Consider the following 15,520-nt stretch of genomic DNA (forward strand, 5'->3'; position numbering starts at 1 on the left):
TTAACTAACACATTCTTAGCAAAATATTATGCACATAAATTCACTGATAATGTTTATTTACCATACTGAGACTACATTCAGTAGGCTTATTTCGATCCTTTGAATCTCCACTTCTCTTGTAATTCTGAAATTCTGTTTTTTGAGACGCATTTGAGGTCTTCAATTTGTTTTATTGTGTTTTCCTTTCTATAGAATAAAATGTCTTCCATTTCTCGCCACCTCAGTAATTGCCGCTTCTTACCATAGGTATATGAAACAACGGCTCCATTGTTCTTCACTTCCAAAACTTTCCCTGGCCACAATTCCTCCTCATAAGTAACTACCATATAACTATGTGCCTTTAGCATTAATTTAACAGATTTCGTCTTCTTTTCCACATCTGACTCACTGCCTGTAAATATGGAGAGAACACCGGAAACATCATAATCTTTATCCAATTCAATTTCAACGCTCTCATAGTCACTTAGAGGGATGGTTGTTTTCCTTCTACCCTGAAGTTTTCGTTTTACCGGACCATCATTCGTGCTAGTACCATTGATGCTGGAACAGCCTGTTTCTTTGTTTACTTGACTATAATGTTAAATGGTGTTTTAGAATATACTGAGATACCGTATTTGCAGAAGTAAATAATCACATTGATCACATTTTATTGAAACAAATATTTCAAAATGAAATACAACTAAGATCTACGAAAAGTTGTGGTACATAGTTGAGGACTGACTTCTAGCCTTGAGGTTAAACATTTTTCACGCAGAGTCCTTAACCTCTGCCAGTGTAATTATTACGTGAAAGTAAACACTACATAGCCAGGTTTAATTGTACAAAGAATCATATATCTATAACTTACCAGTTCTATAGAGGAGAGCTTAATAAAACAGAAAATCACAAATGGAATGATTTCTTGTCTTCACACATTCAATAGAACGATGCACACTGACCTTGTTAAGTATCCATATCATTGCAACGTGTAATGGTAGATAGAAGCATCTATGGGGAACATAATTCCATCACAGTGGCGCCTTAAATGGCAAACACCGAACTCTTGGGGGACTAAGTAGTACATAATGCGTTCTGGACCATAGTTGGGTGCCTGGACCATAGTTATGGGAAATTACGGTATTATAAGTAACACTTAATCTTTGCTAAGTTATGTAATGCATAACTACTATAATAATTTGCATCTTTTCTTATATTTTGTAAAATTCATTGTTTACATGTACTTCTGAACATTTGTGCATTTCATTGTTAACAGTTTCTTTCTTTTCTCCAGATGATCTGATTTCTACAATCAAGAATGACATAGAAACAGCGAAGACACGACTTGAAGAGATAGAAATGAGGACTTTTAAAGATCATAGTTTCTTTCAGAATGAGACGGAAAGTGATAAAACAATGAATGGTGAATGTAGTCATTAACAAAACATAATGATTAGGAATCAATTTAATGGATCTTGCTTGTTGAATATAACAAGTTACATCACGTATCACATGTACAGGATGAAATCAACATGTCGTCCAGTCTCCAGTATCTGGTAAAATATGAAGTTATTGCATGTCATTAAATTGCAGTATGAATTATCTCAACTTTGGAATTTTTAATGTAGTAGTACCTGCTGTTGTTACCTATTACTATTTTGGTAGTAAGTAATTGTGACCTCATGAAATAATTTCATATCATACATTAGCAAATCGTATATTTTTGTTAATTCTTCGTATAACTTTATATAAATGCTAGTGATTCTAGTAATTCCCTTAAAAAAGCGTGTCAAGCAATCTGCTGCTGTAACTTACAACAAGAAAAAATTATTTTGTGAGTGGTACAGATGGTGCATATGAACCAGACGCTTGTGTCTGATTATGTGCAGAATGTTCCCACACGAACCTTATAGACCTGGATGTGATTATACTTTTGTAATTGTCAGTCCTTAATTCCAAAGAACTTTCAATATGAGGTACATTCAGATTATAACATTGTGAAGCCTCAGAATTTTAGTTTCGAAATTTTGACAGAAATATGCATTTCCATCAGTCATTACCAAATATGTAGTTTGAGACATGCTGTCTGTTTTGTCTCCCTGTATTCATAGCATATGAGAGAACAAAAATATTTCCTGACTATTCAATATTTGACTTGATTCCAATATGCAGAGTTAACCTGAACTTAACCCAAATAGTAAGAATATCTCATGTGAAATTTTTAAGGGAGGTACGGCAAAACGACAGCCTATTTGTTGTTTATGTGAACTTAAAGTTTTTATACATTACCTCTTACCCCTTTGGGATCTAATGCTCTCATTTAGAGGAGTGTCGTTAATTTGTGACTGTTGTTAAAAATATATTTGTGTGTAATCAGAACTTTGATATTACTTTTCAGATTGTGTTAATGCTATCTGAAAATGTTTGAAGACTTAATATTATTACCTTAGTCTTGTAGGCGACGAAAATTGCACGTTTATTTTTTTAGGAGATTGCAGTTTCATCGATTTTAGAAAACTTGGTTTATTCCTATAATTATTTTAAATTTTAATATTTACTAATTTAAGTCTTTTCTTTATAAGACATGTTAAAAATCGAACACCTTTTCAAACAATTATTTACATAGTTTGAAAATGAAAAGCCTATAATATTTATAAAAACATTTTATGCTGAATTATCACCAACAGTTCTTTAGTGACGAAGTTCTGTAAAAAAAGTGATTGTAATCTCGCAAAAAGAGATTCTATTTTCCATGTGCAGAGGATTATGAGAGGAAATAATATAGAAATCATGTACATAATGTAAGGGAGAAAGAGACTCAGTATAAACAACGTAGGAAGTATGTGTAAATAGATTGCACCAACATCTTAAATATTGTATTCTTTGTATACACCAGTCGTGGGGAAATAATTATGGTTTCTCTATGTATATAATATTTTTATTTTAATAAACTTTGTTTTATAAAAGTTTGTTTCAAGTGCACGTAGAAAACATAATTTAGCACATTAATCCGATTATACCACTAAAAGAGCGGTTTTCAAACTCTTAGATTCATGATCACTTTGGAAATTTTTTCAACGGACATCTTTGTACGCAAATTTGTTAAGACTTGAAGTTGGGGCAAATTAAATTGAAATTATGAACGCATTAATTAAAGAGCACAGGTCATTATGCAAATCTATTACAATCCTGTTCCCCTGACCAAAGACACTGGTTTTCCAGGTAGCCAAACTGTTTTGGAAGCCATTGCACTAGTCTAGATTAAAATTTGAACATAATACTGTAACTTTTACATATACTATTGTCTGCCATTGGAGATGTTGAGGGTAGGAGAGTGAAGAAAAGATGAAAATTGAATGGGACATCGAAATTCTTATTTCTGGTTCATCAATTTAATTTTGTATTATCACAATTCTTGTTATGTGTGTATTTAAATTGTTAGGTAGTTGTGTTTTTATTCTTTCCTAAATGAATAGCGACTATTGAATAGAATGTATAATTATCGTATACACATTTCTGTAAATTATGCTTATACAGTAAATTATGTTCTTATATCCTAGACCATTCTGTTACTGATAATTATAATTAACAGTATATTTGTGGCACATATTTGAATTTTTGCACTGTAGTTGTAGTGTCGAAAATTTCAGTTATGTAGTAGCTTTATCATTAGGGAAATTAGTGAAAACGGTACACATATCTATCTTGAAACTAATCTCGCTAACATCCAACAGATAGATGTCATCCTTTCTCTACTTTCCTCGATAATGGGATTGACACAAAGCTCAGAAATATCGGATTTTATTACAACTGTGTCACAATGCAAAACCTCGAAAACTTTGCATGACATTGTGCATATTGTACACCTCAAATAAAATTGTATCTAAAATTTAATTTAATCTATTCCATAGCTATTCAGAATGCTTTGTACCACATCTAGCACAAACGACAAAATAACAGTAAGATCGTAATACAAACAGTCCTTATCCTACTCTGGTATTTATAATTTTGACTCATAACATTGTGATACCAATTTGTTTCTAAGAGCTCTTGTATGTTAGGAATAGTTTTATTAATAGGATTTATTTTATAGCTGTAGAGTAGAAAGTTTGTTGAGTCTCATTTTTGTTTGTTTGTTTGTTTGTTTGTTTGTTTGTTTGTTGGCTTGCTATATTGTGCGATCCAAAATGTATATATATATATATTTGATGATAATGACGATTGGCAATTGATTATGTAGGTGGCTAACATTTTCTACACTTTTTAAGATGATTTTTAAGTATGGTCTTTCAAATGCTGAGAGAAACATAAAAATTCTGAATCAAGATAGCACCATTTGTTACTGAAGGTTAGATCTATCTTGTTACTTTTTAAATTATTATTAAAAAGTATGTTTTAAATCAACTGTATGGTCCTTATTCTTGTGTTCAGTTATGTATTATTGTTTAATTCTCAGACCATGCACCTAACGACTAAGAAACACTGTGGAAGTTTATATTCCTTGTCATAATATAATTGCCAATTTGGTGTTTCCTGTCTTACAACACTCCAAGAAAAACAGGAATTTCGCTTTATATTTGCTTATCTTCATATCCTACTGTTTAATGACACTCACGACTGGTGAAACTTGTATATTGTATATAACTTTTACATAATCTTCATGAAGTTTTTATAGCTCCAATGGCATTACATGACCATACCATGTTGAACTAAGACGTTAACTTCCTTGAATGGTTGTTGTCAACTTAGCTTACATTCTCTCTGTATATGAAGCATTAACTATAAAAGTAAGAAATGATTGCCTTGACAATTCTCATCCAGTCACTACAATAAAAGTATGGCTGAAATTGGTATACAATTAATTTGCTATGAGTTAATTTATTTAGTATTATGAATTCAGGTCCTGTTTTTACAAATTCTTTTTCGTAGGGAATTTAGAATTTTTGTTGTACCCTCTGTTGTTTAGTTATTTACGAGTAAATGTTAGAAATCCATTTTTTCTTTGCATTTCAAAACAGTGTAGTTACATATTTCTTTTCAAAAATAATTATTAAAAACTTAAAGTAAAGCTGAGGCCCCCCTTTGTTTTGCACAACGCAAAACAGTTTATAAACATACTGTTGTTATAGTTCATTCTTTTTATATATATCAAGCAACAACATTGACTCCTGAAGTGCCTAACTTTCAGGATTCCCAAAGCAGAAAAAAAACACAAAACTTGGAAAAACATGTAACTATTCTCACTGTGAGGTGATGTACCTATACGAAAAAATCAGTTGTTGGCCATAAGAATATAGAATGTCAAGTTCAATTCTGTCATATTATTTTTGACGTCCTCGTGCATTTCTTGAGAAATCTATGCCCATGAAGTCGATGTCTTCATTGAGAGCGAATTTCATCTTCTAACAACCTGGTGAACCTTTATGAACTCTGATCTAGACCAGTCCTGGACACCAATACCTCAATTGAGTCACTGTTGATTACCCCTTAACTCCCTCTCCATCTTCTCTAGCTGAGACTGTACTGCTTTGGTCTGATACGAGTAGACAGTAAGGTAAGCATTGCTCAAACAGGCTCATTATGGAAAGTTGATGGCACCTCAGTTTCCACAATACATAAGAACTAGAATAATTTTCGCATTCAGGAAGGTCACCATAGTGCCAGATATGTGACATACAAATATATAACTGAACCTGTAAGATTTAAATGTAAGCTGACATTTTAGACTGCCTGTATGAATATTATAATTGCAAGAGTTAGTTATCGAATTTCACAGCAAATTCTAGCAAATATGAAGCCATAATATGAGTGGTGAGTTTATTAAAAAGTGTCCCATTGTAGTAGCTGACAAAATATGCCCAGAGAAACTCAATTTATTTAAAATGTTAAGTTTTTCTCGACATGCACTGAGAAATAGAATAGAAGAAAAGAGGTTTGATATTGAAAGTCAATTAGAAATAAAAATAAATATTTTCTTTGTGGTTTTTGTTTACATTAGATTAAAGCATTGATGTTAGCAACAGTTCACAATTCATCGTACTTATTAGGGGAATTGATTCTAATTTTAACATCCATGAAGAATTGTTGGATCTTGTGATACTTGTTCAAGCTTGACAGATTTTCATCTAGTTTGGCTTCTCAGGCTTTCACTGACATCTCATGAACCAAGCAGACAAATTGTTAACAAGCAGAAAATGCCGTTCATTTTTGTGTTAGCTTGAGTAACATTGAATAATACTGTATTTAAATAGGGCTGAACAATCAAGTATTTTCAGTTTCAATGCTCCCAAGTTGCTAACTGTAGTTTAAGAAAACTTTATTTCTTTTGTTTAGTTTTTGTTAAATTGGGATAATGTCCTCCTAGTTAAAAAACTTCATCATCATCATTATCATCATCTGTCACGAATTAGGTCTGTGTAGACCTGTTTCGGCCCCATCTAGCAATGTTCTAAAGGGTCTTCCTAACCGTCGATATCCTCTGAGTTTAAAAACTGTTTATTTTGTAGTGCTGTTTTCTTCCGTGAAATATGGACAAAAGGTCTTTTAAGCTATGTGTGTTTTATTACTGATACAAAGTGCAAACAGATATGGACATAATTATTATATCAAGTGCCATTGCATGATACTGTTGTCATAGCTTTCATAGCTTTTACGAACTTTCGGCTCTCGCTGGCCACTGAAATTCACCACTGACACAGACAGAATGCCTTACTGTGCATTTGTTTGTAACGCCATGTAAGCAAAGAGGACATGGGTGGGGGTTTCTCCATTTCATTGCACTTCCCTTTCATGCCCAGGGCTGATCTAAACAGTCTTCATTACTCCACCATTGTGCCATCAGTTGTATTTTTTTCAAGGTCTATGGGTCTAAAAAAAATGTTCCATTTTGTTTGTGTTAACAATAAACTGAAGTTATAACTTATTTATATCTCAAATAACCTCACACCAATGATCAGGGCACAAGCATTTGTGACATACATTTTTCGCCTCTTCAATGACACTGACGTCCTAATCGCATGATGTGAAGCTGTGTTCGAAAATAAGAAGTTTCTTATGCATTGTCTAAAGATAATGAGAATTGAAGCACTCAGAATAAATAATAACCGCAGATCCCAAGCGAAGTTCATTTTGAGAAAAATGACATTTTATATTTGTTTTTAAAGCTCTTCGAATTTTTTAACATTAAGACTTCATTTTTGCAGGATTTGTTAAATATGGTGCTTAAAGTTTACCTGCAAATTCTTGAGCCTTTGTCATTAGTAGTTCGTCTGTTTTCTGCTGTTTAGTTAAACAGAGTATATAGAAATTAAAAAAAAAGTGATAATGATGAGTTTTCTTTATTTATTTGTCCTAGTACGAAAAATTTATGTATGATTGAATCGAAAACTTTAATTTTTACTAAGTAAATCGAAAGAGTAATAATATGAGAATTTTTGTTTTGTCAGTAAAAAAGTTAGTGAATGCCATCATATTGACTACAATGCCATGAAATTGTAGTGGGCATAAACAAAAGCCCACATAGTTTGGATATGCCATTTATTCACTGAGAAAGCTTACTTTCCCGCTAAGGACTAATTTTCAATGTGGAATATGAGAACTTGGCATATCCCAATTAAATTGATACTTCACCATATGAAAGATAAATGACAGGCGTACACAATCGTACACATATCTAAAATTCGAGGTCAGTCGGGATCTGCTGTTATTAGTTTGAGTGCCTCAATTTTGTAGTATATGTCTGAGCATGCGTGACTTTTTATATTTTTATTTTCCCCTCCGGAGCTGTCACTGTAAAAATATAGTGTTTAACTGGTAAGAGAAGTTTGGTCTCTCTCTCTCTCTCTCTCTATATATATATATATATATAATTATTTTTTTTCAGCCAAGAAGCAACTTATTGTGCTCCTCTAGAAACAATGTCTTCATTCCAAATATACATAGTGGTTTTTACTTCATCATGTATGTCTAAGTTGAAGGTCCGCATCTTTTGTATGTAACGAGTATCAAGGCTGGGTGTAGGAAGTGTCTTCTGTGAATCAAACACCAGGGTATATGTGTTAGAGCTCTGCGGTGGCTAAATGGTCAGACCTCCAGACTGTCACGCAGGCGGCCCGGGTTCGATTCCTGGTCAGGTCTGGGATTTTTTCGTTGAAAAATCCATAGTGACACTTGTGGCGGATAAGGTCGCAGTTGGGGTTTTTCCCGAGGTTCTCCCGTTTTTCCCCAAATTAGGCATTTACATAGTTTCGTCACCATTTCTCCATTTCATTAGCATTCCATAGCATTCCCCAAATGCCGGCTGGCGGCACATGGAAGGAGTTGGCCTAGGACGAGTAGATCTGGCTGCTCGAAACCTGGACCAGAGAACCTTAGTGTGGTTGGCCGGTGTGGGTTTGGGAATGCGTCACCAGAGGGCTAACACAATAGATCTGCACAAGGTCGCAGTGCTGGGCCATAGTGCCCCCCCTCCATTAAATTCAATTCATTTCAATACGTATTAGAGCTTTTTTTTTTTTTTTTTTCTTCCCCCAGTGTTGATCCTCTTGTTTGCCATCACATTCTCAACTTTTGTTGTGATTTGTACCTTCTCTGTACCATCAGGGAGAGCTTTCAGCTGAGTATGAAATGCATCTCACTTCTGACAACCTGAACAAATGGAAATGGAAATTTAATTTCTTATTAACGATACCGTATGTCAAAACGCAAAACAACAATCAGGAGCATCTGTTTATGTTCTGTGTAATGTTGTTGTTACAGTCAAAATAATTTTGCCATATTAAGGTCTGGTGAAAGATACAAATAATTCTTTAAATTGCCCTCAATTTAAAATACTGAGAAATGTGAGTCAGCAAATCTGTAGTCAATGTTTGTTTTCATTACGTCAACTTTCAAAACTATTATTTTAGAGGACATAAATATGTTTTCTCCTAAAATGGCATCATTTCTTAGTGTTCTACAACAAGCAGGCATATTACTGTCATCAGAGGCTTCATTCCAAATAGATTCGAAGTTTTTCTGAGTTTTTGAAGATGAACAGAAAATTTCTCAACTTGTTTACTGCAAAACTCTATATCAAAAGCCTTTTTCTAGAGTATTGAAGCAATATGTCAATCTGAGGAAATATGGCATAGAACTAGTTAAGAAAAAAGTTGAAATCAAAATCGTATACTGTTGAAAGAAGACTGTGAGCACTACAGATTGTTTCTGGATCCCAAGCCCAGCTGTCTGAATTTTCGACAGTTGAAGTTAGCAAATTTTATATTTCTGTTGTAATAGCCTATTACTGTAATTCCATCTTGTTGGCGCTAATGTTGGAAATCTTTCCTTTATCTCACTGTCTAGTGCTGCTGTTCACTTTGTTGATTTGGAAAAGAAAATTCCGAAACAACAAAGTGTTACAATAGTACCTATATTATTAAACTAGTTTATAAATGATCGTTTCCTAATTTTGATGAATGCAGTAACTGCATAATATTATAAATGTGTTTCATACGCAGTTTTTTTTATACAGCAGCATTATAATACAATTAATAATGAAATAACATATCAAATTTGTAATGATGTGTAGTTTGATAACATGTCTATGAAGAATGATTTGCTATAACAGCAGTGACATATAAAATATTATTGTGCGGAAAATCGTTTACTAATATTAATTTTATGGCACAAGTTATGCTGTCATATTAGATAGTCATTAGATTTTAGTCGACATGTTAATATTTTATGCTACTGGCACAATAATGTGATATATTGTGCACGATTTTGACTAACGATAAAAGATTGTTAATAATGCTGATGTACAAAAATATTTTACACTGCTTAATAAAGCTTACTACTTGTGACAAAACGAAGTTCAGTCTATGTGCATAGTAGTACACAAATACAGATTGTGGGCATTTTTCTCTTACCCATCTGTGAAGACCGCTCTGTTTGTATGTCATTACTGCCATTACGTCATATGTCTGTGATACCAAATTTCATTTATTTTTTTTTTTTTACAGTTAAATTCATGTAAGACATCAAGCACATGATCTGGTAGAGAATTTGCTGCTCTATTGTGACTGACATCTCTGAAACTCAAAAATCTCTCTGCAATATTTCTGGCTTTTGTTACATACCACAGTATAACATATATTTGTGATTTTGTTGCAATATATGTTTCTTCATCAATAATAATTCCAACAAAAGGATTGTCGAAAATTTCCGTCTTGATTTCTCCTGTAATGAGTTGCTAAACAGAAAAGATAATGTCATCTGTATGTTCTGGATAACCGCCCCCCCCCCAAAAAAAGTTTAATTTGATAAGATGATGAGATAACTCTACATCAAAATCTCAAAATTCCTTCAACCGTTCAACATAATTTCCTCTATTCAAAGAAACTTTAGTTTCGTCATGGGCTCGAAATGCAAACTATTGCTTTACCAAAAAACATACTACCTTTATCATATGAGAAAATGTTATTTATTTATTTAATGCAGGGACTCTTGAATTGATCATTAGCCACAACAATGACAAGGAATAAAACATATGGAAAGACAAAGTTAGTGATATCCTTTTTACATTATTTTATTCTCCAGAAGCTGGAAATGAGCCTCTCTTACTTTTTCGTGTATGATGGACACTTCTCAGTTATATAATGGGATATGGTGGGATCTGAGTGACTTTCCTTAAGATTATCAGCCATGTCATTACAAGATCTGAGGAAGTATTCTTCTGTTTCCTTTTACATCCTCATTGTGTTTCTTTATTGAAAGCCATAATTGTTAACTTAAACGTATTTAATCCATGTTTTCCCAAACTGTTTAGGCCTACATTGTTTTAGACACATTTTGTGATTTTGTGTGGCGTGTCTTTTCTGAGATTTATGCAAGTTTTAAGTCGTCAAAGCCAATATAACTCCAAGTAAAAATATCACTGTCTCATCGAAATATATAATGTCCCTCTTTTGTTGAAGATATTTTTGAATTGCTCGAAGGTAATTAGCATGCCAGAAAACAATCTCGGGATTTTTCAATAAGTTTTTTTTAGACATTTCTTTCATTTGGAGTGTAATTAAAGTATGAGTTTTGTCAAGTACTCCCTGCTGCATTTAAACTTGTGCTGTTCTGTAAATCAGCATTAAATGTTGCCAAAGTTGGCACAGTTTTCTTTAAAGTACAATACTCTTGCCTTTTCCTTCTAACAACCCCATCATCATAATAAATGTTCACTTTCTTCTGTCTCTTTCAGACTTCCCTTTCGTAATTGAAAATTTGACTGACCAGTGGTTTCTTTAATATTCTCTTCACCCAGCTGATACAAACTCCCAAAGCTGTACTTGTCGATTGAATAAAATATTTCAAATTAAGCTCTTTTATTCTTGCAAATCTTTTGCAACATTATAAATAATTGTCCTAGCATTGCTTTTCAATGGTCTGCCAAGGCTTATTATCTGTTCTTATACCTTCATTGAGATTTAATTACAAATAAGGAAGTATTAAGTACAGTATATAAAAAGACATAATACCTTTCCATAACTTAGGTTTCAAAGAAATTAAAAGGAATTGTTTAACAAAATAATGAAAGGAAATTAATTATTATAATAGTTATTTATGCAACAAGTGGATAATCTTGATGATTATGGCATGAGGGAATGTTTGTCGCACGAACAATAGTCATCATTCATGCGACAATTTTCATGAATGTCATAATAACATTATCCACGAGTTGGATACAACACTTTATGGCATCTCAGCATTATAAATTGTAGGAAAACTATGAAAGAAACTCGGGATCCATAGCTGACAATTTGTGTTCATAAGTTCGTATCGATTAGTTGCACCTGGCAATTGACATTGAGTAAAGAGGAATGGATGACCTTGCAGGTTATTTTACAAAATGTTCCTTTATTTTGTTAATATAGTTTCTCTGAACTACAGAACTGTTTTATGAGATATTACAAAACTGATACAAAATTGTTAAAGATTGGAAATAAATAATATGTTACCTTGTGTCCTGCATTTCATTTCTTGTTACACAGTGCGTAGAAGATATTCAAACGAGATGCATGCATCCTGATCCAAGCATTCCGGTATTACATCATTGTTTTTATCGGCACCTGTGCCATAATGAGCCAATTATGAACGATATTCAGTATAGTAACAGTCTGTTTATAATGCTAGAATGGCATAAAAAGTTTTTAAGCTCAAGATGTCCTAAGGAAATGGACATTTGAAAATACTATACAGATACGAAGAGATACGAGATAGATTAATAGAGAATGAAAGACTCAGCTTAAACCTGTAATTTATAAAAGCTCAGAATCACAAAATACAGTACTATGTAAAACGTACTTGATGCGAGACGATCTGTCACAGAGCTGTTCTCGAACACAACTGATCCCCTTCACTAAGTTCTGCGTAGTACCGACAAGTGGTCGGACTCTTTTCTGACTTGTATACCTATAGCAATAAATAATTAAATAAAAGCAATTAAATATTCTTTGTGACTACAAATATTTCTACGGGTTGATTTCTGCAGTTGCTTTCTGTTACCGAGGACTGCCAATTTCTTATGATAGACTACAATTGGGTAGAGCCCAACCCATCATACCCCGCCACAATGTGCTCAGTATTCAATGCATACTAGTCTCTTGTTTCCCTCTGTCATCAAGCTGGCAATTTTCAGATCATTTTCATGGACTGTTATAGGGTATACCAAAGTGTCATTTACATAACAATAGCTAAAAGAAATTGCTGACACATTTATTTTCACACTGTTCAATGAAATAACTTTCTCATAGGTTTTAGCCATCTACATTTGTGCTTCCTACTTCTGACAACACTTTTGACTTTAATACAAGACAGAAGTCACTCTCTTTGCGATATTTGTTTCCCAAAGTCCAGTATTCCTCATAAATCGTTACTCTGTCATAAGACATATTGATACAGTTATTAGCAGCACAAGGGATGGCTCTTACTCTTCAATTATACCCAAAAAGCTATAGATTTTTGCCGTAACTCTTGTTGTCAAATCCTTATTTTTTTAATGAACTTAGCCTTGCCTTACTTGGAGTTTCTTCATTTGAAGAAGATTCATTCACTTCACCCTCTTGTGGATTTCTTGGTTCCCCGATATCTGAAAATGGATTCTGTTCTGAAGTGTAATCAGTGATACAAAATTCCTTGTAGTTGTGATTCGTTCCTCCATTTTCACATTTGGCAGAAGAGGTATGTGTGTCAGTATCAATGTTCTTTGTTCTCCAGAGTTAATGCTACATGAACGAGAACGGAACTGATTCTTCTGAAGAATCATAATCTACAAATTTTATGAATGAGATTCTAGATGCGATATTAATAGGCCTACTTGTACGACAATTATTGTCAACATCAAAAGTGGCCATACAAAATTATTTTAATGTTCCATTTGCAAATATGTCCTTAAGATCTAGTTCATATGAATGATTACAGTACCTTTAAAAAAAAAAAAAAATTCAACGAGCAGAACATAGTACATAACTATATATATTTGTTTTTTTTTATATTGTATCACAGTGTAGACCTCAATAACTGCACTTTTTTAATGTGGGTGGGGGCAAAAAACATACAAAAATTACCTAATAAACCAGGTCAGAAAATTGGTAGTGACTGCTTTGTCTTTTTCCATCAAGATAACATCATGACACAAAAAAACTAAGTGCCTTTCTCTACTGAAGTTTGGTGTGAATTATTTTTATGCTTGATTGAAAATAATCTGTCCCTTCACACAAAGTAATGTTTATACAGGTGACTCGATTAAATTGTACATTAATCATCAATAATACTATGTCTTATAAACTGCAGCTGTTGACTTTATGCATACAACGAATGATGCAATGAGCCACTGGTGTAGCTCAGTTGACTGAGGTGCTTCCTTGCCAATCCAGATCAGACACAGGTTCTATTCCCACTTGGGCTGATTACCTGGTTCGGTTTTTGTGAGGTTTTCCCCAACCATGAGACAAATATCAGGTAATCTATGGCGAATTCTTGGCTTCGTCTTGCCAAATACTAGCTCACTATAACCAATCCCATCGATGCTAAATAACCCAGTAATTGATACAATTTCGTTAAATAACCAACAAAAAAAATATAACGCAATGATGGATAGCAGAAAACATGCTTTGGCCAAGAAAACCAAACAATTGTTATATGAAACAAATATTATTAACTTTCTTATTAGTAAGCACTAATATATAGAATTAGACCAGAAAGAATTATCTTAAGAGCCACAATTCTTATCACTTCTCACTTTTGGACAGTAATAAAATTGCGGAAACTCTTCATCCAGTTCACACCTGTGGAGTAACGGTTAGCGCGTCTGGCCGCGAAACCAGGTGGCCTGTGTTCAAATCCCAGTCGGGGCAAGTTATCTGGTTGAAGTTTTTTGCAGGGCTTTCCATCAACTCAATTTGAGCAAATGTGTAACTTTCGGTGCTGGACCCCGGACTCATTTCACCGGCATTATCACCTTTTTCTCATTCAGATGCTAAATAACCTAAGATGTTGATACAGCATCGTAAAATAAACTACTCCTCCTCTTCGTCCTTGAAGCTCTTTTTTTGGGCATTACGTTAATAATTGTTTGGTTCTTAAGATAAAATACTCTGTCCTTTTACTGCTGCTACAGAAAGAGTTCAGTTGCCAGAAGTAATACCCACTGTGGTGTCTTTCTATTCATGGTTAAAAAAACATTATTTTAGGAAAATTAGTGGTTAAGATGTTTCACCTTTCACTCATTAATATAGAAAATCACTCCAACCATGAAACAAGTTATATTCAAAATATATTACGTGAATCACGGGAGATGATGCACATAACAATATGTAACTGTCATTAAAAGACGTGTTTTGTGTATATAATTCTTGAGGCTAGAAAGGAAACGTTTAATGTTAAAATTCTCCTTTGAGAGTTCTTAATAAATTTCAGTACCGAATAAATTTTATAATAAGACAGTGCATTTGTTTTAATGTATCATGAACCAGACTTGTGACTTTTTATGTTATTTTTAATTGGATCATTTAAATTGAAATGTTTAATGTAATTCAATTTATCTATTAGGTTGCATCTTTCATAATGTATGATTAATACTATTTCATCACAATGTGTATAGATACTTAAATTTATATAATTGCATTTTAATTTTTACTTAGTAATGGAATTGACATTAACACTTCCTTTGAGATCATTGTATCATTAAGTTAATTATTGACCGTTTCCTAAATCAGCATTTCCTGAAGTTACGTTCCCACAGAAATGGGCAAGAATTATATATTTAAATCTAGTATAGTGTGATCTTGATTATTTCACAGAGGAATTGCAGTTCTATAGGCCTAACATTTTACAGCATTTACTTTCTTATGATACGAAGTATGAAAAGGAACTATAGTGATGCTATTGGTTTCATGATTTTTATAAAATACACATTTTCAGCATACTATATGTCCATAATGTGCAGTGATTTCTCCTAAATTGCTAAATTATTGGACAAATTGTATTCATAATCAGTATCTGAGAGTCAGTATCA

General features: G+C 33.2%; 1 protein-coding gene across 6 annotated transcripts in view; it reads left to right on the forward strand.

Moving 5' to 3' along the window:
- Positions 1-15,520, forward strand: part of Rfk (Riboflavin kinase) — a 61,731-nt gene that overhangs the window by 19,264 nt on the left and 26,947 nt on the right. For 4 of the 6 annotated variants that reach the window (XR_011333456.1, XR_011333455.1, XR_011333458.1 and 1 more), the window contains exon 4: positions 1,271-1,532. Coding sequence is in view for 1 of the 6 variants with exons in the window: in XM_069833213.1 (XP_069689314.1) it covers positions 1,271-1,416 (146 nt within the window). In the remaining 5 variants the exon portion in view is untranslated. Of the gene's footprint in view, positions 1-1,270; positions 4,381-15,520 lie in introns of those variants that run through there. The other 2 variants (XR_011333459.1, XM_069833213.1) reach the window with 2 other exon arrangements.

This window comes from Periplaneta americana, chromosome 8, assembly GCF_040183065.1.
Source record: "Periplaneta americana isolate PAMFEO1 chromosome 8, P.americana_PAMFEO1_priV1, whole genome shotgun sequence".
NCBI lineage: Eukaryota > Metazoa > Arthropoda > Insecta > Blattodea > Blattidae > Periplaneta > Periplaneta americana.